Genomic DNA, 26,623 nt, shown 5'->3' with positions numbered 1-26,623 from the left:
GACAAACAATGAAGAAATACTTACACAGTTTGTTGCATTGAGTATAAGAATTTTCTGTATTTTAGTCAGGATGTGAATTCTACAATCTCTATAATTAAAAGCAAACAAAACTGCAGATTTACCCAGGAGTGTATCTGCATGGAGGTGGGCACTGGTGTGAGAGCAGAGTCAGAGCAAATGCAAAAATCAAATCTGAACCTGAGAATTCCTTCACTTGTTACACTATATAAGTCTAGAGGGAGGTTCTGCCAGGACTCTGGCAGTGGAAAAACAAGTCGGATTATCGAAGATGCTTTACACTCCTGGTTCAGAAAAGAAAACATATGTCATAGTACCATTTTTTCTGTATCAAGCTGGATTATGGCTTTTAGATGAACACAGTGTTTTGAGTGGAAGAGAAAGAAATTGAGGAAGAAAGACAAATAAATCAAACAAATAGGTGAAGGAGAAAATGAACACATCAATGTTTTGGACAACACTTTTGCTACCCTGGGGATTCAAAACAGAGGAGAAGCCCTGCCAAAATGAATGTATTATCTGTTTGTTGCCAAGAAGCAAACTGCAAAAGCTGCGAATTACATTAGGAAGAGCTACTTTAGGTAGTAGAATATATAATATTATATTGCCAAAACATCATAAAGCCATAAATTTTGATACTGTACCCACAAGGTTTGCCAACCTTGCTTACAACTCTTCATAAAACTATTCCAAAATGCAATCAGGATAAATCATAGTTTCTTTCAGTTTCCGTTTGTGGTTTTGCTTGCTTACTTTTATTATGTACCTAATGTGTGATATTAAAAAATAAAGTGCAAATTTATTAAAAATTACAGTGGGAAATTGAAGAAGTTTATTAAAGTGTCATTTATGCACTGCATATAATTAATAGTCAGAAAACAATACTGGACGGGAACAAAACATGAGGTGAGAATGAGTATGAGTGCTTTATTTAGAGCTATGGGAATTAAGTGTAGTCATACTTTTACTGTTTTTTGATGCATAAATAAATTTCATACTAGTATCTTTTTAAGGATGAAAATTTTTCAAAGAAGACTCATATGTACCAATCATTTTGATAAGTACTTATATGTACCACATACACTTCTTTACAGTAAGAAAAGTGTTTAATATTAAAGCATACTACAAAATCATTATTTAAGTATTAATCATTAATGATTGCTATTACATTAATATGTTCATTTTTCTTCTTAGTTTAATGAAACACATATCAAACTTTAAGTTAATTTTTCACAGATATAAGTATGAAGGTAACAATAACATAAATGCAAAGTACAAATTTATTTGCTTAAAAAAAGTAATTCCATTTCACAAGCTTATCAGTTATTGAAAGAAATATGTACCTTGAAATCTCCTTTCTTCTTTCAACTTTTCAATTTTTCTTCCTTAGATATGGGTACATGCAGCAACCAGTCAGAAGGGGGAAGACACTTTTATGATGCCTCTGCAGTCCAGCAGGCAACTAGTTCCCAACTAAACTTTGCCACATTCATAGACATGAAAAAGACTCAATATATGGTTAGCAATATACTACTTTTCCTTACAGCACAACTGTCAGGTGAAAGGCAACATGAAAGGAAGTGGGCAAAACACGCTGGGCTATGAGACACAGAAAGTGGATGCAGAAGATGAAAAGTGTTGGCAGTAAATTCCTTTTTCTGTGACCTCTGGTCAGTAGCCCAGAAATGTTTAAGTAAAAGCAATCAGGTAAAGCCACAGAAATACCTTCCTCTATGGCTTCCCTGCATATTCCAGGAGAATCTGTCCCTATGCCTAAGAGGTTTCCGCTGACACTCCTAAATTACTAGGACTGTGAGTCCTAATATGATTACTGTCAATCCAGACTTCAAACCATTTTACTATTTCTTATTTAAGCACACTTATATTAGTCTTCTGAGTAGTTTTCCATTAACATCTTTGTAATACTCAGTCTTCAGTCCTGGCAGAAGCTGGAAAAACTGGGTGATGAAGCTCTGGCTTTAAAAAGCAGTGTGCTCAAAAAGTTGTTAATCACACAAGTATTCAAGAATCAAAACAAGAATTGCCAAAGAAAGTACATGTCTGTAAATTAGACTACAGTAAGACCACTGCCAAATCCAATTGGACTGTTCAGTTCTTCAGGCAGTCCATTGAGATAATCTCTTGTTCTGGATAGGACCAAGCTTAGAATTACAGTCCTGAGACACAAATCATGGCTAGGTCCCTAAGGAAACACACCTAAGCTGCAAGTTAAGTAACTACAAGAGAAAAAACCCACAGTTGTAGTTACAAACTTTATTTTCATTGTTAATCAACTCAGAAGAAGAAGGAAGAGTATTATATTACCTAGCAATCCCAGAACTCTCTACCACAGTGTCTCACAGCATATTCTAGAATTTCTAGTAAAAATACTGTGTGTCAAAATATTGAAAAAAAGAGGCAAAATAATTTACCAAAATGTACAAATATTCTGTGTTACCACAGTAGCAATCCTACTACTGTACTTGCCTTGTCCTGTTTCGTCTTCCTAAGAACATTCTACATTCTACAGACCACTGGACTTAGTGCTTCCCTTGTAGCTGCTTGCTTTCAGTCTTCCTACCCATGAACCCATGGGTCTGCAGCTGTCACACCTTCTTAATTTCTCTCCATTTATGGACCAGGAGGAAAGTTTAGGCTGATTTATACACCTATGCTGACCTCAACACACATCTCTGGTACTTATTCTGTTTTGTGCAAGTACTTGGTGTAAACAATGACTGTCCACAATTTACTGTCTCAGTCTTCTACAACTCAGAAAACCACTGGGAATGCAGAGCAGATTGCTACAGAGGCACTCTTTTCCCTTCTTATGTAAAAATGAAGGAATCCATCCAGACACAGGAACATAGTCATTCCATGGTTCCCAAAACACCTGCATTTCCTGAAGCATTATTTCTTCCACCAGATCAATAAATATGGTAGAAAAATCTGATGTCTGACGTTGTCTGGTCCTGCAGACCAGCCAACCCTCACACAGAAAGTATTCTTAGTTGAAGTTGAGGAGTGCAAAACTTCAAACAAATCCAAACCATCCCAAGACCACTAGGAAGCCTAGAAAGGGAATGTGAAAAAACCCTCCCCTTAAGAGAGGGTGATTTCTGAGAGCTATGATTTCTCTAGAATATCTAAATTAGTCATTAAGATTTAAGTAACTTCATAATTTAAATCTTACTTGGAAACAACTCATGTTCTAAGCACTGGGTTTATTTGTCCAGAAATACTGAAACATTTCCATATCTCTCACTCTTCTCAGTTCCTGAGAAACTAGGAGGCAAGTCTATGTTCTTAGAAAGTTCCTCTTGATGGTCTGATATCTCTCTGAAAGTGAGATGTCTTTTCATACTTGGCACGAAATGATTGTGAGACCTTATACTTTCCCTTTCCTCCTTTGAACTTTGGAGGAGAACGCAAGGAGCTCAGACACTTGTGAGGAGAACAGGAAGAGCTTCCAACAGAGCCCTTTTTTCTCATCTGACGTAAGGAGTGTTTGTGTTCTGAGACATCCTTCATGATCTGGACTAAGGATTCACCAAACAGCTTGCCCCCTGTGTAGGGTAAAGACAGCAGTTTGCATTTCAGATCTAGCGATGAGCTCCAAGGACGCAGCCAGAGAGCTCTCCAGGCTACAGTGAGGCATGCCACATTTTTAACAGTGAGTCTAAGAGAATCCTCAGCTGCATCATGGATAAAATTAGCTGCAATTTTACACAGCCTGCGTTTTCTCTGCATGGCACCAGATGGGACCCATTTCTTTTTGTATCTGGCTTGCTCTTCCTCTAACCATAGTAGTAAAGCTTTAGAAGCATAAGTGCAGTAGATGGATACTCCAAGCTGGGCTGAAACTAGCTTGAAAGATCTTTTAATTGCTTCCTCGATCTTTCTGTCAGTAGGATCTTTAGGGAGAGGATCTGTATTATCAGGCACTGACAGTAAAGAATTACCAGTAACCAATGCTCTATCTACCTCAGGCAAGGTTCCCCACAAAGCAGCTTTATCCACTGGAAAAGGATAGAGCTTATGTAGGACTGGTGGGGCTTCATGCTTGGCTTCAGGATTTCCCCAAATCCTGCAGACAAGATCTTCCACAGCTGAATGGATAGGAAGTGCATTATCTACCTTGCCTTCTTCAGAGGGGATAAGCAGTTCTTCTGAAGCACAGTCAGATTTGGAAGATTTTAGCATTAGCACCCTCTTTATGTGTTCAAAAAGGTAATTCTGATTCTCCATGTCAAATTTACGCAGAGGATCTGGTCCTTCTGGATCTTCTGTAGGGGACTCAGATGCCACCTCCCCATCTTCAGGGGCTGATTCAACCTCCAAGGCCCTGTCAGCCTCAGGTTTCACCTTCCTAGAAGTTGTTTGATCTTTCAATCTGTCCATGTGATCTGACACAGAAGTCTGGGAACTGCTCCCAGATGCTTCTAAAGGAACCAGTGGAACTTCTGCAATTGGTACCCTGGGATACTTTACTGAATGGGACCTAGCCTGAGCCACAGATGTTATGCTTTGTCTGGCTGCTGTCAAAGCATCCTTTAAGACAGTGGCCAGCTCAGGCAAGATTACAGATTTCATTAATGAATTCTTTTCAGATTCGGAGAAGTGAGTAGCAGTAGAAGGTCTTACCTTCCTGTGGCAGGAGCTCTGAGTGTCTTCTGAATCTGAACTGCAGTCTAGCGTCTGGCTGCACCAGTGCTGGAGAGAAGAATGCTGCTTTGCCAGTAAGCCACCAATTGAGTTGCAGCTGAGGGGTTGCTGGAAAGGGGATGGCTGTCCTGCCTGAGAATCTGAGCCCTCCTCCGACCCCATTATCTGTTGCTCAGAAGCATGATGTCTAGAGCCATGCCTGTACTTCCATTCGTCTGACCTCCTTTCCTCTCGGCAGAGGGAAGCAGAGACTGAACTAACCCTTGTAAGCTCTGAGGACTGCCTAGGCCTCCTCCTGGTGTAGGAGGTCTCTGATCTGGTGCTGGAGTATTGATCCCCTGACCTTCTGAAGAAGTTGGATCTGTCAGATCTCACAGACTTTGCTTTGGTAAAGACAGGGTTTGCTTCAGGAAAATTGGCACAGCTACCTTTTGTTTTCTTTTTCTTGTCCAGTTTCTTTCCTGTCCAAGCAGACATGGACCTGAAGTGATGAAAAAAGTTCAAAATACTCGAATTCCTAGATCTTTCAAAAATTACATTTTTTTCCAAGGGAAACCCTATACCCTTTTTCCTCAAAGAAGCACCGCATCATGTGAGGCAGACAAACTGGGAACTGAGTGACTGCAGTGATGCTGGGCTGCAGAGAGGATGACAAGGTATCTTCTGTAATCTGACTGGTTGCTGCTCCTGCCCTGTCTCTAAGGAAAAAAGAGGAAAGCCCAATATAGACTAATTACACAGAAAAACATTTTAAAAAGGAGTTTTTGCAGGGTACATAGAATGAACTCTCCCATATGAATAAGTGTGAAAGTTTGGCATGCATCTGCACATATTCACTAGACATGAGTGAATAATTGCATTATAAAATAATTTAATAAAGCTGCAGATAATTCCTTAGATTAACGCAAGCCACTTAATTATGGAGACATAAATTCAAATCTTCCTGTAGGTCACACATGAAAGCAGGCTTGAATACTTATTTCAGGCCTGAGAAAACATGTATTGAGATCATATAGCTTGTACAATTCTGTACATAGGTCGGTTTCTGCTGCTGGAAGTTCCAAGTATCAAGAACCAGTGGAGCGATAAAGGAGCATGCAAACTAGGCTTCCCAGGAAAACTGATACAGTACTTTTTAACTTTACTTCCAAAGCTTACTTCACACTCCCCTTTTTATCAGTTGAATTTAGGTGATTCATATGCACTTACATCTGTAATAAAATACTATTCTGAACTCATTAACCTAAGAATGGAGTATATTGTTTTTAATCAAAGAAGAATAAACAGAAACTGCTCCTTAGCATTCAGAACTGTACATTTAGTCCTGTCAGATCAAGAAGTACCTTTTCCTTCTATGAAGAAGCTATGGCAACACAGTAGATCCTTCTTGAAAAAATCTGCTTTTTCTATGTATATTTGTAAATACCAAATCTTTGCAATAATAAAGAACTTCTACACTGCTTTTGACACAGGAATGCACTATAAAAATCTATTTCATACCCACAGAAAATATAATTGTATTGACCTATTTAGAAAATAGTAACATTTTTTGTACTAATCAAAAAACAAACAAACTGCTTATTTAATAAGCTGTATTCATAGTTGTTGTATGAATAGTCTTGCCAAGGTATGCTTTTGGTAATACCAGATTTGGCTAGACTGGAACTTTATTTACTATGAAGGAAGAGTGTCAGGAATAAGAGCTGTGTTGCATGCTTTGAAGCTGCTTGATATATATCTTGTACTGAAATACATGAAAGGGAGACTTGCTTTCTTTGTAGGACACTCCTTCACCTTTGTGTATAACATCACTTCTTTGTTATAGGATTAGATGTTAGTACTGGCAGGTATTTCAAACGCATTTGTTTTCCAGTCAACTTAACACCAGATTGTCTTTATAAGGTTTCAGTTAGAAATTAATTTTCAAAAACTATAATGCTCAACACAGCGCCCTAACTGAAAGGACACTGTATCTGGCATTTGAGCTCTCTGAAAGATGGGTTTGTAAATAAAGATTCCACACTTTGACTTTTAAACACATACAATTTTGTTTGAATGTGGTTTTCATCTTACATTAGCAAATGGCTTATAGTAAGCTTGGATAATTTTTTTTTCTAATGGTGTGGTTGAAATTTTTAGTTCTAAATAACACTGGATACAAAACCTTTGACATGGAAAAAAAAAGTTAGTCTTAAATTAATAAGTGTGATACTATATATAGTACATGTATGATATGAACAGTGAACATGACAAACTACATCAGGTGCTCACCTGTATTCACCAAACGTTCCATCATCTTCCTTCATAGGTTGTATTTCTGGATCAGCATGTGCATCCTCCTTTTCCTTCACTAAAATATTTCAAATAGTAGTTTTTTATCATGAAAGTGTAAGATGATAAAGTCTAAGACCTTAATTTCTCAAACATATCACACTTGGCAGGAATGTCTTTTGAATAAAAACTATTCTTTAAATGGGCTTTTAAGCTATTACTTTCTTTTTTTTTTTGAAGAAAAGAATCTGTTAATTAGTTATAGGATTTTATTTTCATTCAAGTATGACTGTGTGTCATTTTGTATTAGAATAACTTCTTTTTCTTTTATTTCTAGCACTAGGGAGAGAATTGTTTAAAATCCTACTAAAATGACTTATTTACTTAGATTATTAACATAGTTACTGCTTAATCAAATTTGAATTATTTAGTTCTACTTAACAATGCTCTCTATTTACTTTATATTCTTCTCATACTGATTGATAAAAGTGAATCAGATTCACTTTTGTGCACTGTTGATTTGTACATTTTCTGCTTTAATTTCCTGTAGTAAACTTCCAGAGACTTTTAGATTTATTTTTCTATCATTAATAATTCTCAAAATACTAGGCATGGTTGGTTTCTTTTTTTCTACAACACAATCAAACCCAATGCAAAGTCACATACACTGGAACCTAAATTTTACACAATCTATTTGTTGCACATTCTGGTTTTAGGCTTAATCCTTGTTCACTGGTGGGAACAAATCTAGGCTTAGAACTTGTCCCTATAACATAATAAATGTAGCACATTGAAACAGAAACCCACTAGTACCTGAGGAGTTAGATATTTACAGATGACATATTTCCATAAGTTAAGATTGTTGACAGGATAAAACAATACACTGACTTTAAGAATTCAATTTATGGTTCTTCCCTTTGCCTTTTCATTTGTTTTTCTGGCCTCCATTCAAATCTTTCCCTTGTCTGGCAGTTATATAATCCAATACAAAATCTCTTGTCTTTTACTCTGGTAATTTCCACACTTTATTTGTACATCACTGATTTATATGCCATTATTTAAGAGGATATGAATTATTCCTGACAGTATTTACTAAGTCTATAATTGCAATAACACATAATGCCTTGAGACATATCAGGCTGCTATAATTTCACACTGAAGTAATGGATTGCTTCCTACTAACAACAGGCAACCTCAAGATGACACACAAAAATTATGATGGAAAAGAGTTTGTAAATTAAATTTTAATATATTTCATAACTTAGTGCTTTCCATTTGTCGCTACCTGTGCAACAGTACATTTGCAAGAAATACAAAGTCACTGCTATGAACAGTGACATACAATACATACTGATTCTAGAAATCTTAAGAGTGCAGGTCCACCTTTATATATGGGTGTTTATATGCATAGGTATCTGTGCATGAAAAAACAAATACCTTACAACTAACTATTGATTCTGCAGAAGCAGCAAAAAGGACAGCATATCAAGGGTCCACAAAGCAATGACAACCTTAGCATCCAACTGCCCTCTACACTTTTACTCAAAACCTCTGTTTTACCCTCCTCTAGAAGGCGGTTCACTCCATGTCCTCCCCACTCTTTTCCATTTCAACACTTCACTTATTTCGGTCACCTGAATCACTTTTTTAGACCCTTTGTTATCTCATTTTCTCATTAAAAAAATCCAAATATTAGCAAAAAAACCCTAAGATGATTCAGCCTGTCATAAAACTATGTAACACTATATGTTCCTTAATCATCTGTTTTCTTCATAGGCATAGGCAGCTGGAAGACAAACTTCTCTTACCTAATTTTTGTTGTCACAACAAATCTTTGCTATCTCTGTAAAACAATCTAACAGATTGGGCAGAATAGAATTCTTGTACTTAATAAAGTGATTTTCTCATAAAAATAATCTGCCAGTCTATTCCAGCAGATTTCCCTATGAAGAGCTAAAGCTCTTAGTGTTCCCTGACACTAAGATTTTAGAAGTGCACTGATCAAAACAAGCAGAAGAAAGTAAAACAAAGTGTAGATCTTTCTTTTATGGTTTTCAAAATGCTTCCATCTTTTTCATGCCCAAATTAACAGTATGAACTTCAGGAAGTTTGAGTTGATTTTAAATAAGCATTCTAGAGTCTAGATATTTATTTCCAAACCTTAGAAGCAAATCTTTTTTTCATTGAATCAAGATTTTACATGAAACTTAGCAACTGTACTTTCTATTGCAGCTAGAATAGGAGAATGAAAAATCAAATTATCCTTGGATGCTCACTTGAAGTTTACTCATAGTCACTCATACCTCAACAGCTGCCCTGAGATCCTGTCTGGCATTACTGTGCAAACTGGTTCTCACTATCCTTTGCAAGAGAGCTTTGCTCTATGGACCTACTCCATAGAAAGAAATATAACACTCGGGAAATATATATATATGATACCTATATGTCCACATACATACATACACATACATGCCTTTTGTAAGGTACACCAGGAGGGATGCATGCTTTGATAGAGAACATACTTGTGTAGCTCCAATTTTTAATGAAAAATTATAAAACATACCTGGCCATTCCTAGACATGCTATAAAAAAACATTAATTTTACACCTCCTCTTAGAAAAAAAAGAAATCCCAGCCTAACTGAAGGATGGTAACTTTAAACTTAGCTGCAAAACTGCAGAGGCTGAAGATGACACAGATTCTGGGAAGGAATTCAAGGTATTGGAAACAATATGAACAATTGGAAACATATGAAGAGATTTGTCTTCTGACATGTATTCCCCATACTTTAAAGTTACAAGTAGCTATGATTTGGACTTTTTAACCAAATAAATTCTAACTCAACTCATGTTAGTGGATTAAACCCATCTGCACTGGACTTCAGAAAGTGGAATTTGCAGTAGTGGTGGGTGATGTTCCAAACAAAGCTCAAACCTCTCAAGAGAGGTCATGCACTGATAGGACCTTCTGGGAATGAAGAAGATCCTTCACCTATGCTGAAATAGATGCAGGCAGATGGCTCCTGTCAAGCCTTCCAAATGATTTGACTGATTTGCCATACACACAGGGTAAATGTAAACCAGCAGCAAATGTAATTTTCCATTAAGATCTGTCTTAATGGGTTACCAACAGATGAAGTTTACTATCCTGGTTAAATAGCATACCTGGATACTTTCCACCCTTATTCCTCCTTATGAAGCAAACAATCAGTAAAATCAAGATCAGAAGAGCAACAGCACACATAAGACCAATGAACCATCCTTGAGTAGCGATGTCTACCTGCCGGCTTGCCATTGCTAGAGATAAAAGAAGAAAAATTATGTTTCGGTGCATTTAAATGCTATGGTAATTCAGATAAATAATAGACAATATAATGTTCATCAACGAATATCATTCACTGTGAAAAATAGATAGCATTAAGAAAAACAGTGTTTCTGTATTTTGTGAGCATTTTCATTATTCACAATATTTCCAAGTACCTATGCACAGAAGTTACTTTTCAGTATATAAAGTCTGCTAACATTTAAGCTTAGCAACTACTTCACAAAATCTACATACATACTAAATTGCTTTCCATAAACCTCAAAACTATTCTTAACCATTTTGAATTAATTGAACTACTGAAATGAAGTTGCAAATTATAATTCACACAAACATGTCAATTGCATTCTCAAAATGACTAAAAAGCCAATTCTGGTAAGATAATGCATTCCCATCATTCTGAAATGGGGAATCAGATGGATAATTCGAGGGCCTAACATTCAATTTCAACTAAAAATCAACAATGAAACAGCCTTTAAAACCTTACTAGGCATCAGGTTTTCTTTCTTTCCTCAAACCCATACCTCATCCTACAATTCATTTATCATGGTTGCCATGATTTAGCATTAGTGAGGTGGGAAGCCTTTCCTTGGCACTATTCCTCTCCAAATACTGACTCTAGCTGGAAGATAATGTAAATAATAAGCAAACTACAAAGAAAACACTACAGGCACTAATAAGAACAAGAATTATCTATGTGGTCTAGGGTCTGTATCTACTGGTCTGCAACACAGTAGGAGGATTATTCTGGTGAAGCTTATTTTCTGCTCCACTGCAGGAAACATACTACCGGTAACTTGATTTAGGATTTGCTGCTGGGAGAAAGTGGGAAAGTGAGAGGAATTATGTATATGTGCTCCAAAGAGGAAAAAAAAATGAAGCGGAGGAAGATGAACATCCATCCAAACCTATCTTATTCATTCTTCAGCTTCTTCTCCAGACCCAAAACCCAAGAGTATGAAACTCTACAAAGAGCTGTTCAGTTGACAGAATTCAAGCCAATGTCTGAGTGTTATTTTCTAGTTAAGGGGTGTGAGACAGGTATCTTGGAAAAGCAGTTGTCAATGGTCCCCCATTCCTGAGGGATTCTATGGAAACACAAAGTACTTCCGATGTACAGTATCTCCAGTCCACTCCATAGAGAAGACCAGTGTGTATTCCACTTTAGAAGTACTGTGCTAAAATTAACTCTTTCTTTAAATGCTTATTTTTGTTCTTACTGGGTAAAGCTATGACTTGATTTTCATTTAAATAATTCAATGAGTTAATGTGCCCAGTTATTGTGGAGATACAATCAGAAGATTTCTCAGTCCTTGTTTATGTTTTCTGATATTTTAGAAACTGACTCTTACATGCACAAGAATTTAAACTATTTTTGCATCAAAGTCTCTACATATCATATATGGCTTATATAGCTATTTTTACTCTTTATGTCATATATAAATAGACATAAATACATATATATATAAATATTAAAAAGAGGCAATTAAAAAAAATCACAAAAGGAATCTTCCTCTGAACTACAAATGAAAATAAAACTTTGTTTTCATATCAAGGTTAAAATTATTTTGAGTTTTGCACATCTCCATTCATAATAAGGCATTAGAAGTTGTAGAATACATACTGTAACAAAATGCAAAAGCAAAATTCACATTCAAATGTAGGAAGAAATGCCATCAAGCCAAACAAATCATGCATAAAGATATGCAAGATAGATGGGAAGATGAAAACTTACTTATGCAGCTTCCTGTATTAACTTACTGCATTTACAGTAGGAACGGGGTTCTAGATCTCTGTACATCTTTAAAAATGGCATATTTCCTGTCTACACTAAGCAAATTATTTGCTTCATGCAGAAAAACCTTGCATCTTGGTGAACCATTCATGGAAGAGTCAATGCAGAACACTGTACCAGAAATGCCCAAAAAGAAAAACCCACACACTGTGAATATGCTCTATATGAACTCTTGTGAAAGAAAAAAATGTGTGGAAAAGCCTCATATTTGAAATATCAAAGTTTCATGCCTAATAAGGACATATTCCAGTGTTTGCCTCTTTGTCCACTCTTTTTGCAGTGTTTAAAAGCTTTGACGTAGGCCGAAGACAGCATGACACAAGATTTTTCTGTAAGAAATAGGCTATGTTTATAATTCCATGCTGAACATTGAAACTTTCCATTATAAAGAAGCAGAAAGGAGTGTCTGAAGTCCCTTCTTCCTTAACTACACAAGGGCATGAGTCAACACAACTAAGTACAGGAATCCTTATCTACTGGCTCAGGACTTTTTATACAGGAAGATGCTTTTGGGAAGGTTTCCATGCAGCTTGTTTTGAATTATATTACAGTCTTGATCCATGTTTACTGCTCCTTTAGGCTTCAGATGTGTATTTGCATAACATTTCACAGGTAGGCTTTTGTACCACTAGCTGTTCCTGGCTCTGTGTTCAGCCTGTACATATTTGCCTGGCACTGTTATTCAGCACCACATTTTCAAACCTTCCTGCAACATGATAAACTGTGAACAGAAATTGAACAAAACTAGGCAAAAAACCAATGATTTTAGAAAGTGCTCACTTTCAAACTGGCATATCAATTATCTATATTGATGTCTGATAATTATAACATAATGTTCAAGCCTATTTTCATATTTAAATTACTTTCTTATAACATTCTGGAGTTGGTGGGGCTACTGATATATAATTATGCACTGACTAAAATGCTTGGAATGAGCAGAAGTGGCTAGCAGAAACAAAAACAATAACAGCTCATCAAGAACACGATGATGGCATGGCATGTGATGGCAACACAATATTCAGCATAACATCAAAGAACCTTCCAATAGAACCTTTTTCCTGAATATAATCAGCAGGCATAGCTGATTTGCTTGCAAAGAAATAGGACTGCAGTATGAACATAAGGAATTCAAACAGCCTTACTGATTGCCAGGATATATGTGTGACATCAAAATCCATATAAAACTAGTATATGGCAGGAAAAGAGAGATTTACAAGTAGGGATGTCTTAACACTGGTATAAATAGATTGAATCTGCACTTTCTGATTATGCAAATATTTTAGCTCTATAAAAAGCAACATTATTTAAATACAGTCCTGTAATTATACTAATTGTAAATATTAGAAATAGGTCATCTTCAGTGCACAGCACACAGACGGAGTGTGGGCAGGGCATATCTTGCCCCTAGTACAAACATCAGTCAAGTAGAGTGATTTGAAAGGATGGAAACATTCATAATTCAAACATAAATATACTGGAATTATTTAGGAGTTTATAAAATAATTTAACATTGCACTATGAAAGAAACATGCAAGATTCTAGCTGCAACATCTCTTGGCTAGAAGCAGTTCAGCATTTCAGCAGTTGGTGTAACACAGTTCTGACTAGGATACAGAAATGTACTATGGTATAGTGTGCCTCACCTGGACCTGTCTCAAACACATCCTCTGAACTCCTAAAACCAGACAGGCCCTCAGCACCAACCCGGACTTTATATGCTGTTCCTGGTGTTAAACCCTTTAAGACAAAGAAGCTTCGAGAACCATTTACAATTTCTTTTTTCCAATCTTCTTTGCCTATAAAAATTTTAGGAAGACAACAAATGGGAATTTTAATTTTCTCTGTATTACTGAAAGTTTCTAGACAAAATACTACTGACAGTTATTTGACTAAACTATGTATCATCTGAGAAAAATAGCTGTTCTCTCAAAAATAATAAAATTATATAAAATTACGAGTAATAAATTTAATAAATTGCATGCAACATATTGAAGAATACGTTGTACAATAATTATCAAAGTATTTTAAACATTTGTTCCATTGTACTAAAGAAATTCAAATTTAAGTTATTTTTTAAATGCTTATTGAACTTGTAATTATGAGATACATTAAAATAGATTATAGTCATTTTATTAAATAGCACTTTTGCAGTTTCAGTCAATATTTATTTCAAGAAATTCTACTTCAAAATCTGAATCTCTCTCGAATTTTTTCTAGGACAGTCTCAGCTATTTCTTTGGCTAATATCCAGAAAAATGCATTTCTATTCCAATTTTCAGATTAGTCACCTTTAGTCATGACTTTAGAAGGATGGGGTATTTGAAAAGAAGCATCTTGTTTTTATTATCTAACTTTGTTTTAATTATTACCAGTATTATCAAAGTTTTAAACCTGGTGTTAGGAATAAGAGCACATAAATTGATTTATATCTTATTTAAAGGTTTATTTAACAAATTATATCTTATTTAATCTTTTTCCTTGCCTGAATTGGGCATAATTTAGGAAAATCCTTGTATCCTGTTTTAATGCAAGTAATCATATTTTACACATGTAACCACTTCATGAAAACTACATTTTTAGAAGTTCACATTCAAAAGAATTTATAAAATAATACAAAGGAACAAAGGTTCATATTCTGTCTATTAATCAAAAAACCTGCTAAGCATTGATGTTTATTAAAATGAAAATTATTTCATCTTCCTGATCAAATTATAAAATAATTTAAGACATTTATGAGCTATCATTAATGCTAGGTCAATTTAAGATCCCATTTACTATAAAAGTCTTCCAAAATACATCTCAAACTTTAGCAGAATTTAATGAAATGACTTCTTACTGCCTGCTACACCATATTCAACATAAAAGTTCGCATGATCTGGTCCCTCATACTCCCAACTGATATTGGCATAGGTCTCAGCAGCAGCTGTTGTAACATTTCTGATCCTTGGATAAAGTGGTTGAACTAAATGCACAATAGAAAAACAAAGCAGAATATGCAGTTGTGACTTCATACATTTAAAAAAAAGTATTTAAAGAAGTTACTAAGTTAATTTAGACCATATAGAGGGAAGGTATAGTACATTTTTCATTGGTTCCATTACTGGAAATTAGTTACTAAAGTACTGCATTTTAAAATTTAATCCCAGGCAGTTACTACACTAAGAAATTATAAAGTAAAATCTATATACTTTACTCAGAATGCTTTGTACAACAAAACCTGCCAAATACTTAAAAAAAGTAACTAGCTGCCAAAATTCTGAAAAACATTATTTCTATTCGTCTGGAAGTAAAATGTAGACAGCTGGAAAGAGATGAGAACATTGTCAGGGTAATGGGAAATGGTAGGACAGAAGGGAGGCATGAAGGTGGTACACTCCTCCCTTTATGACATGTGGCACTGAATGGACTGCAAATGCCCCAAGTGGAAGCTCTTACAGGATTTTGGCTCTACTGCATTGATAGTGATAAAAAAGGAAGACAATACCCTTATAGAATGTTGGACGGACAGTATGCATGACTGGGGAAGTTGCAAAAAGGATTTCTGAATATCCTTCACCATCAGAGATAGTAGGAAAGAAAAAATAAAGAGTAAAAACACTTTGCATCAAAAAGTAGCAGTTAACTAATACAGTAAAACCTTACCTGTTAAATAAATAACACATGCACATTCTAAGATCATGCAGGTTTCAAACAGTTTTACTTGTTAAAATATGAAACAGCTAAGTGATACACATGTATTTGAAGACAAACTGAGGTATGTATGTACTGGCAGCTTTGCTTTCACAGGACATTCCCAAAATCAGCTTTTGTTAATATTATGCATTGATGACCCCGTTAGACACTGGAAAACTAGACATCAGATATGGGAAAGCCAAGATCAAAGTATGCTGGAGTGAAGGACATGAAGGAGCAGACTGCAAGGAGCTGCCCACTGTCAGGCACTGTGTCTCACTGCTGCCATTCTGGTCAGACAACAGCACTTCTCACAGACATGCAGAATGCCCACATCTGTGAAAAGATGAGCTTCTCTCTTCAGCATTCTGAAATTAGCCACTTTTGTGCTCACACCTTCGTTCTTTGCTCATACCTTAGCTCCAGCAAGGCTTGTTACAAATGGACATATAGCTCAGCATCTCTGCCTGCCTAAGACTAATAAAAAAATAGATTTTAAGAGTTCTAATGCTGTAATATAGGGCAGATACAGAGAGGATGCTCCTCAAAGGTATGAAATTAGTTTTAACTAAAAATGCCTCACTTTGCCACTGAATTTTCTATCCTGCTAAAAATATATTTTATGTTAGGAATATATAAAATGCTTCCCAAAGGATCATGAAACATCAGAGGTAAAAATCTAGTCTCAGTAAAGACAAATTACAGAATTCCAATGGCTTCATCTACACAAGAAAATAAAACAAGCAAAAGCCTGTTAGCAAGGCAAAAAAGGCTGCACAGAATTTATCTATCCACTTAAATTACTTTCTTCTTCTAAGAGGCTGGCTTTGTCCATATGGCCAGCTGGAAAAAGTTCAAAGTTATATGCACACAGAAAATTGCTTACTTGGGCCCCTAGAACAGATGTGTAGAAAACTATAGTTTCTGAGTATTTTTTAAAATACCTAAATTAATCAAATTCCATCAGTTCTTCTGCTAATGTATTCTGATTCTTACAGTGCTTTACAGAATGAATTTTTTTATCCCCACATTTGCATTAGATATTTCCTCTTAATTCTGTTTCAGTAGTACTCATTCAGCAATTCAATCTGTACTGCTCCATCTGATGTTTTTGTAGCTAAGTTGTGCTTATATATAATTTCTTTCACCAACTAAAATAATAAGGAATATATTGTTTAAATATTAAAGAATAGATTAATTTCTTGTTACAACCACCTGAACAAAATAATTGAGAAAGCACTAGATTAAAAAAAAAAAAAAAAAAAAGCAAGGGAAAAAAAAAAAAGCAAGCCATCTAGGTCTCTAAGGCACAACAACTACCCCAAGAAATACCAAAGCCAGAGCTGCCTCTGATTTGGAAATCTAGCATGTAATGATATACACTATGGTAATACAAGGGGATTAGATTCTGTTTCTCTGTGCCACTTGTGGAGGTAGCAAGAGGAAAGAAAAGCAGTCTCTAAATTTAGGAGGGTGCAGAGTCTGAGATTGCAGACAGGATGTATAAACTTCCTTCCTGATTTAGACATAGGAACAGGTGTTTATTTCAATAACAATCTCAGCATTTGTGCTGTGCCAAGAAAACAAGAGGTTTTTATTTCAAATAAGACTTTGTTTTGTTTCATTAAATTGTATTTTCTCAAAGCTATATTGTCCTGGATTTTGGTCTTCCATGGAAGATGTCTAATTAGCAGCCCAACCATATGACTGATATTTTTCACAATAGCAAAGACAGAAAAAAACTGTTAGCAATAATCTGTTTCATACTCCTGCAAATAGACGCCACAGCATCTAATGCCATTGCATTATCTCTAACTTCTCGCTTCTCATGCCTGAGCACTTGGGGATGAAGGAAACTGTCACATCTTCTGTGAAAGACTCCAGATGATGGAGAGTTTCTGAATCACTAAGCAAATTCAACAATTGCTCGATCTTATCTTGTGGGGTATTTTTCCATCTCCAATTTCCAGTTTCTGCTGTCATTGAAGAATTACCTGCTAGATTAAAGTATCTGGTAAAAGTCTTTTTGTTCACATGATTGATCATGTGTTCATATGATCAAATAATCAAGTTTGCTCTGAAAGTTACCAAAATTCCCTGCTATCTTACTTCTAAATTCTCTCAAGTGGCTGATTTATACTTATATCCATCAAATGTACTCGTATCTGATTCTTACCAATAGCTGTATGTACAGATTTACCCACATGTAGTATTTGGTCAGATTTGAATTCTATGGTTTTTAACTATTGAATACAGTGCACCGGGAAATTTGTTCAGTAGCATATCTCTTTGCAAAATTATTATTTTTGCAATTCTCCTCTTTCGTATTCTTGCTTGATCTCACCTGCCAAAAGGCCTGCCAAGTTTTACTTAAGTCTGTTAAATGTGCCATATTTGCAACATGACTACACACAGAAGAACATAAAAGAAGGCTGATGGATCCTGATGTGGTTAAAGCCTGGAGGTGAATTGGTTACGATATTTAAAGCTTCTAGTCAATCCACCCAGACTCTTTGTCCTCTCAATCATCACACCTCTAATTATAATTAACCTCTCAGTTCTTCAATATGTTTCCCAGCACTGTTCACAAATGGCAAATGCGTAATTGTCAGCTGGCAGAAGCTCCCAGCATGTGCAAGTGCCAGCTGGGAAAAGGTGGGGGAGAGGGGCGTTGTCCTGGTGAGCAGAGAACTGTTCTCTCATCTGTAACCATGCCCCACACTGTGTAGCAGTGCTGGCAAAAGCATCACTCTAAAAAACATGGGAATGGACTGTTAGTAGGCTACAGGTTTTATACAGACCCACTCTTATTTGTCTACCTCTGGAAAATAAAGCTTTTTCATTCCTGGCTCAATGCAAAATTTAGCTGGCATTTCCAAGTATGGTTTCATTCCTGTAGTATCATATCAAAGCATTTGACAATTGTTGAGAAAGAGGCCTAGGCTGGAAGTAAAATTTTCTTCTATTTTCAAATTAATTCCAGTGCTTTTTTACTGGAGTTTTATGGTAGAGTTTTACATAATTTTTCAGCCGTTCAGGAAAACAGTTCCTACAAATAACAGTTATAGTCAGGCTGCAGAATCAATATAATTTAATAAGACAGGACATGAGATTGGAAGCTATTTTAACAATGAAATAGGTACTCTTTCTCAAGATTTAGTCCAGAAGAACAATAAATCAAGTAATCCCCAAAGTGACTATACTTTAGGAATTGTCATGGAATTCACCTGATATTCAGGAAAAAAATGTTGCGTGAGTGCTATGCACAAATTTGAAGACTAGTGTCAAATGGGGGAAAAAACCTCGAAAAACAATATATCATAGGCAATTAAGTTAAAATGCATATATAAAGAGAAAAGTTAACTTTAAGGAAAAAATCCATACCCACACAAGAACAAAATTAAGGACAAAGGTAATAGATTCTGCCAGAGGATTTTCCTTTGCCTTTTTAACATTTGCAGTATGAAATTCAAGCTTTAGTATAACAGTAGTAGTGAATTCAATTTCTGGCAGTGAGAAATGGGCATCAGTCACTTCTGGGATTATTGAGGCCAATTGAAAGAGCATTTCTGTAGTGTAAGAAATACAGAAGCCAAAGAAGAAATGCAAAAGATTATGTCACTGATGAGCATGTGGCATGACATCTATAAAGCAAAAAGCATTTTCAGGAGTTTTTGCACAGTGATATTAAAATTTTCTCTAGTCCAGCATGCAAAGCATCAGCATTGTTCCCAGTGAACTTAAAAGAGGACAAAAGAGTGGTTCTGCATAGCAGACTGTATTGAAAGAATCACACAAATACATAATGAAGAAGTCCACAGGGGGACATTGGCTGAAGTGGCAATACAAAAATACTACACTTAACTTGACTGTAAAAGCAGCTTGAAATTGTTAGCAAAAGACATGGAGACCTTATGTGAAGTGATTCAAAAGGGAGGAAAACCAGATGGTGGGCAGAGAAAATTATTTAAAGAACTGCATTTTGTACAGAACAAAGAAAACTGAGATAATCTTCTATAAAGAGATCAGAGATACAAACTCAGTTGAGACTGATTTCTAGCCTACAGTGAGGATGTACATACTGGTGATTCAGCTGAAAACCCCAAAAGAATAGCTTCAAACCCAGAGGACAGACTACTTATTTATCCCCCTTGTGACAAAAGGAAGTACTATTTGTCACTAGTACTTAAGATATGAAGTTCACTAGAAGAAAACAGACCAGATTAAGTACCAGTGACAGGAGACACTAGCTACAATTAAAGGTTACAAACTTATTTTAATTCCATTTCAAGACTACCAGTTACCAGTGTCAGCATGCATCCAGACTAGAAGCCCTTGCTTTAAGATATAAATGCTGACTAAATAATAAAAAAAAAAAAACCTACAAAGTGAAATGAGGAGGCTTGTGGGATGAGGCTGACATGCCATGCCATTACTCCCTATACTTCAGCTTACAAAAACATGCACCTCTATGATTCTTTATTTTAACCAGCAACTTTCATTTCTACCCCTGGTCAAATTGGAATTTTCTTCCTTCCTCTACAGGGCAGTTATTTAAAACTCCTAATGGAAAAGGACAGAAAAGACTTGACTCCTGTGATCACCTGAGTCACGTTGCAGCTGCTACTACAATTATTTTATATGTAATTGGGTTATTCCCCCACTTTTCTCACATTTCTGTTACCTCATGCCTGTGGTTAGATGCCAATATATCAATGGCAATACCAGGGCATGCTTAGTATCTAACATTAGGTTTAATAAATTCTTTTTTACATATGAAATTTTCAGGCACATTTAGAATATAGGTTGCTAAGAAAAACTATTTCTCTTTTTCTTTGTAGTACCATTAATTTGATCAGTTTTAAGTAATTCATAACATCACAGTATTAGAAAGGAAAAATAACAAGTGCAAGTCAAATAGGAATATCAACTATAATAGAATAGCTTTTCCACCTAGTAAATAACATCTAATGATTTACTTGTGTACGCTTGTGACACTAAAAATATTGGATCTGTTAAGATCCTTAGATTTACCACAGCAATATATCTCTCTGCACTTTAATTTACAGTTTTACTGTGAGAAGTGAAATATGTCCCAAGCAGCTCAGCTCACTAAGGTTTAAATTATTTTAATTCCTCCAGGACCATGTGTCTAATGTCTATGACTGGCCAAGCTGCAGGTCTTCACAGGCAGCTATCCAGCAGAAAACACCAAATGCAGAAATTTCAGTTCAGCAGTTTAGGCTGGCTGAATCTGGAACCTACTGTCTACTTAGATTCCAGGATCAGTGTGTTCAAATCAAAAGCAAAAGGATAATTACATTTTTCCTGGTAAGTTCTGCCCTTCAAAATTAAAAACCTGATATTTTTTTGATAGGCTACAAAAAAGGCTGGGAATATCTAAATTTTTTCTGGCTTTGGGTACAAATTAAAATAACTGTATTGACATATAGGCCCTCCTGCACTTAATAGAGAAAGGAAAGTTCACTGCTGGGTACAGCTACTTTTTGAGTGGGCTGAGCATTTCTATCTTCCAAATCCACCACTCATGAGACTAACTAATTTGGTGCTTGATCTGGATAATATGATCCTCCTTTTCCTTACTCCTGGTCCCTGATCAGTGGCAAAGCAGTTTACATGGTAATGTAGTAACCACTGAGAACATTCATCTCAGACCTGCAGCAACTCAAATGTCCTAACAGATGTCATGGCTTTAGTTCTGTGCTGTTTGCAGGTCCAAAGTCTTCTTTGCAATTGCAAGAGCTACATGCTAATACATGTGAAAACATTGAAACTATAAACAATATGGAACCACAGACATCTGCTTAGTTTTCAGAGAATCTGAGATGACAGCTCTGAAATGTGAGCTGCTCCAGCTAATCTTACAAATAAGATGCTTTCTGATAGCCACATACAGCTATAATTAGATCTCAGTTTCACACAGAGAATCCATTTTTCCTGAATGAATTTTTAGAGTCAGCTATAAATAATGACACCTTAATTTACATTTCTACTGTGCATGTCCAGGACTAAAGCCAGTTTGTTCCAATCTCAGCTACAACTAGACTAAAATGGTAAAAAAGACTTATCATTAAAATAATTCCACAACTTCACACACTTAGCAGAAACACACCTGATATCAGAATACACACATATATACATATAAAAATATATCCTTTATATGCCCAAATGCAGGCATACATATATTTATACATTGTCTGATTTATACCAGACTAAGTGAATGAATTTCTTTCTTATGGCTATCATTCACAACATCTGATAATCAAGTGGAAAGAAACTATATGTAAAATAATTCATGCTGTCTCTTCCAGGTTTATTAAAAATGTCAGGTACTTCATATACAGATTTTGACTTGTGATGCTTATGGTCTGAGAATCTGAAGCACAGGTGTTCACAGGTTAATGAAACCTGTCATTCAATAGCACCTCTGTATAGAAAGTGTTCCTGAGTTTGAACTATCTCAGTTCAAACTACCTCAGCAACTATCTCAGCAACTACTGACAATGAAGATATCAAAATTCATTAAAACTGTGTGCAAAACTGCATAATAAAGAACTAAATATTACCAAAATTCATTAAAAAGAATGATACTAGCTTGTATTCACTGAAATATCCTCAAGATCTCGCTCACAATATCTGTGAACCTAAAACAGTGGGAAGACATTTGCCTGTACATTCAATCTGATACTCAAACTGAGAAGTAGACAGAGGGTATTGTCAGTCATCTGTCTCCTATGCACAGTTGGCTTGCAAATGAAGTAAATGTGTCCAAGTGGGTAGCAGTAATCCACAGCGAGAACAATATTGCAGATAGTTTTTTAAAACAAAAAAATGCACATGGCACAAGCAGTAAATTAATATCTTTGCTAAAGTGCAGTTTTTTCTACTCCAGCTAATCAGTGCTAGTGCACCTGGATCCTGAATATTTATGACAGTGGCATACATCTGTTAAATGTTCAGACTTTGCTGAAGCAAAGCTAATGAATTCCCCTGGAACTCTGTGGCAAAATAAACAGATGAAAGGTATTAATAAGCACTCTGGATTCCTTAAAAAAAACCCCAACAAACCCAAACAAAAAATCCCTACAACTGTTTTCTTCCAGTACTGATTATACTTTGTACAAAAATGTGTAGTCCGAGATTTTCTGTCCTTACCACTGCAATTTCCCCATTTGCAACAGTGCTAAATCCACACATTAATAAATCATGCAGTTTCATTTTACCTTTGCCTGCACCTACAGCAGGACGGAGAATACCAGCTTTAATGGAGGAAAACAAGAATAGGAACACTACATAATTAGATACAACACGAAAGGAAACATACATATATAATTTCACTATAAAAGGCATGCAGACTAGATAAAATGTATTAATTGAAATAAATTAGAAACAATCCATTTATGCTGAACCCCAACAGACTACGACAAGACAAAATGATTGTACATGCATTTACAAAATTTTATTGGTCATGCTTGTAAGGGTGCAAGATTTAAAATAAATGCAGATCATATGCAAAGAGAAATTGCATTGAATAGCAACTGATCTGGCAATTCCAATAAACTATCATTTTACTGAGCATAAAAATATGTGAAAACATGGTGCCAAAATAAACTTAATAATATAAAGATGATGAAAATGATAGAAAAAAGTTTTACATTTCCTGTTGGCTTTAAATTATTCTTATTTTGTTAGGCATCCATATTTAATTAAAAAACAACTTTAACAAAGCTCTAGAATGGCTACAAATATAAAAATCAATGGTGACAGGATTTAACAATCTACTTGGTGGTTTTTAAATACTATACGGCTACCTGGGGCCATAGATGACAAATTTATTTCAAGAGTTTCACAGTTTTTTGTCAGTTCTGTGAAAGCAATTTAGATTTCACAGAAGCTGTTGCATACCACAAAAAATAAATAACTTCCTCTAATCACAAACCTGCATCATTCCAAAGCTGGTTAATAGAGAACTGGTGAATATACAAAGACCACTAAAAGTGTAAAGTTATGTAAAAACATGAAGCCCAGAAAGGCCAATGTCTGTCTTAGAGCTTGTGAGTTGATATTAAAAGAATAGGCTTTATACCACTTTGGGGATTCCCAATACACCAGAAAGCCTTTACATGTATTTTCTTAAAAAATATTTAAAATATTTTATTAGTAGATAACACAGTTAAGAAAGCTCTTGAAAAAAAATCAGTCGGCCAATTTTCTTAGTGGAAGGAAGCAATAGCAATATTTAGATACAGATGTTTAATACAACCTGTAGTGGTTTCTAAACTCAAAGGACTTTCCTTATATATACATATCTTACCTTCATCCATAATTGTTACTGCTTCCTCAGTTATCTGACTTCCTGATCCAACTGAAGTTTGTGCGTTAAAGTAAAACTTGTACCGGGTGCTGTAATTTAAATTTTTTAATATCAAGCTGCTCTCGTTGGCAGGAATTTTTATCTCTACCAAGGGACCCAGTTCATGTGTATTGTTGACTGTTAAAAAAAAAAAAAGAAAAACAAAAAAAATTAGGAAACTTGCATACACTATCATTGTGTTTAAAAAGGCTTTTGGTTTGTATGTATTTTTTTTGCTTGTCTGCTACATATACACTTTCAAAAGAAAGTCATTTTTTTGTAAAGGTGCCAAAGTCCAGCTGCAAGATAGGAAACACCAGCAAGTTTTTTAAGGTCAAGTTTCATTCTCATAAATCTCTGAATCCAAGGCAAATGAGTTCAGTTCAAATTATCTGAATTTATGCAGCATTGAAAAACTCCCTGACTATTGAAAAAATCTGAAACTCTAAGCTCAGTATGCCTAGGAAAAGTAAACATAGAAGCTACTTGTGTCTAATGCCAAAAAACAGTGGGATTTAGTAAGTGGAAAAAAGTTAAACTTCCTTTATCTCTTCCATGCATATGAAACTCTTTCCTTCCCAGTGTCACTGCTGAGAAATTTCTGGGCTAAGTAAGCAGCCAGGATCCAAAAGAAGTGATTTAATAGCCCTGAGATGAGTAAATGGTATATTTATAATTTTTTATTTTTAAGATAATAATACCATGAAAATTGGAAAAGCAGATGACAATGCAATTGGGCATACATTGATTTACTTCTAATGACATTTTCTCTGCAGTTAGAATATAGAATTTGTAGGTAGTACTATCTTATATCTAACTTGGATGCCACTTATCTGTAGGACCTCACCTCCATTTGTCTGTAAATTATGGTTTGAAGTAATGAAAGTAATAAAAATGTTAACCTTGTACTACAGCAAGAAAATATTTCCAAGTACAGTCATCTATATTATCAAAATATATTAGTCTGTTTCAAATTTGACATTTACAATGCAACCATATCTTTTGTACATCACAAATGTAGCACAATTTTTTCTTCATAAATTGATTATTATTTGGTAGATACCTTGCCTAAGTTAGAGTTTTATCACAAAATCAAACAAAGGTTTGGGTTGGAAAGGACTTGAAAAATCAGAAGTCTAACCCCCAAAATGTATTATTTTTAACTTACTTGGCTGAAACTTCAGCGTATATGATGTCAAAACACCATTTGGATGGGTGGGTGAACCCCACTCCAGAGTCAGAGAGTCCAGTGTTGGGTTAGTAATCTTCAGAAAGGAGGGTGAACTAGGAACTTTTAAAAAGAACATAGAGTAAATACAAAGTAGATTAACCTAAAAAAGGTCATTAATAATTTTTAAGACTATTACTATATTGAGACAGATAATTATTTTATGAAGTCCAAGTAAACCTCATTCAAGTTTAATATCTTGGTTTTTCATTTCATACCTCCTTCAGGGGTGTTAAATACTTTGTCTGGGCTTGCTGGTCCTTCTCCTTTACCATTGACAACTCTGACATTCAGCTTGTAGGAACTATAGGGCTCCAGCCCTGGTAACATTCCAAAAGTCTTGTTTCCTCTGAAAGTCAAGATCTTTTTTTCTATGTGTCGTCTACTCCTTCTGGATAGACTCTGCACTTTCCAGTAGTAAACCTAAAGACAACAAAAGAAAAATTCAAAGTGAGTGCTTAGCTGTTCTGATTTTCTAAACTCTGAGCTTTTCCATAAGTGTCCATGAATTATAGGTAGAAGCAACTGCAATTTGAATAAACTCAGATTAGACAAAGCACAGAGCTTTCCTGCTCCAGAAATGGACCTTGTCCAGAAACAGTCTACACAACCGTGTGCAAACTACCGCCTGCCAGTTCTGCTAATGCTCAAAACCAGTTTGATACGAGTTCTGGCTAGGAACTGCATTGGTCTGTGATCATTCTCCTGTTATCTAATCTATCTGAGAGGCAGAAGTTATCCATTCTTTCTGTAAGATGTCTACAGGCCTTCCAAAGCAGATTTGGACCTTGCCTCCTTGTTAGATCACATCCCTGACCATGCTAATCCAGATTACCTATAAATGGGGAAAAAGATTTGGCTTGGCTGGAAAAACACACAAGTTCTGCAATTACTCAAAGGTTACAGTACTGGAATGATCTCCACCCAGGGATGGGAACACTGTTCCTCCAATTACGTGACAATTTGATCAGATGAGAAAGCTGATTCTGATGTCCATTGAGCTGATTGAGTTTCTAAGAAACTACATATAAGCCTCAGAGGTACTTTCCTTTTCTCTTTACTACACAGTCTCTCTCATATAGGAAGATTGATCTATTTTAATAAACAAGGAAGAGAATGACCGTACTTACTTTGTACCCTTGAAGGTGTCCTCGGACAGTTTTTAGTGGAACTGGGTCCCAATGCACCTTTGCTAATGTGCTGTTAATAACATGAACCTGCACATTGCCTGGAGCAACCATTGGCACTGTGTGGAAAGGATGCAACAAGCACCTAGTTA

The 26,623-nt window shown here is 35.6% G+C and overlaps 1 protein-coding gene across 33 annotated transcripts in view; it reads right to left on the bottom strand.

Moving 5' to 3' along the window:
- The window catches only part of NRCAM (neuronal cell adhesion molecule), a 142,232-nt gene that overhangs the window by 6,044 nt on the left and 109,565 nt on the right, over positions 1-26,623 (bottom strand). For 12 of the 33 annotated variants that reach the window (XM_041711441.2, XM_012568945.5, XM_072922009.1 and 9 more), the window contains 10 exons: positions 26,475-26,590; positions 25,563-25,767; positions 25,285-25,407; positions 24,078-24,254; positions 22,987-23,022; positions 15,555-15,620; positions 14,907-15,032; positions 13,714-13,866; positions 10,119-10,250; positions 6,955-7,033 (listed from right to left, as the gene is read on the bottom strand). In XM_041711441.2, the coding sequence (XP_041567375.2) occupies positions 6,955-7,033; positions 10,119-10,250; positions 13,714-13,866; positions 14,907-15,032; positions 15,555-15,620; positions 22,987-23,022; positions 24,078-24,254; positions 25,285-25,407; positions 25,563-25,767; positions 26,475-26,590 (1,213 nt within the window). Of the gene's footprint in view, positions 1-3,182; positions 5,382-6,954; positions 7,034-10,118; positions 10,251-13,713; positions 13,867-14,906; positions 15,033-15,554; positions 15,621-22,986; positions 23,023-24,077; positions 24,255-25,284; positions 25,408-25,562; positions 25,768-26,474; positions 26,591-26,623 lie in introns of those variants that run through there. The other 21 variants (XM_012568958.5, XM_072922113.1, XM_041711460.2 and 18 more) reach the window with 7 other exon arrangements.

This window comes from Taeniopygia guttata, chromosome 1A (genome assembly GCF_048771995.1).
Source record: "Taeniopygia guttata chromosome 1A, bTaeGut7.mat, whole genome shotgun sequence".
Classification (NCBI taxonomy): domain Eukaryota; kingdom Metazoa; phylum Chordata; class Aves; order Passeriformes; family Estrildidae; genus Taeniopygia; species Taeniopygia guttata.
This window is presented reverse-complemented; position numbering and strand designations above follow the sequence as displayed.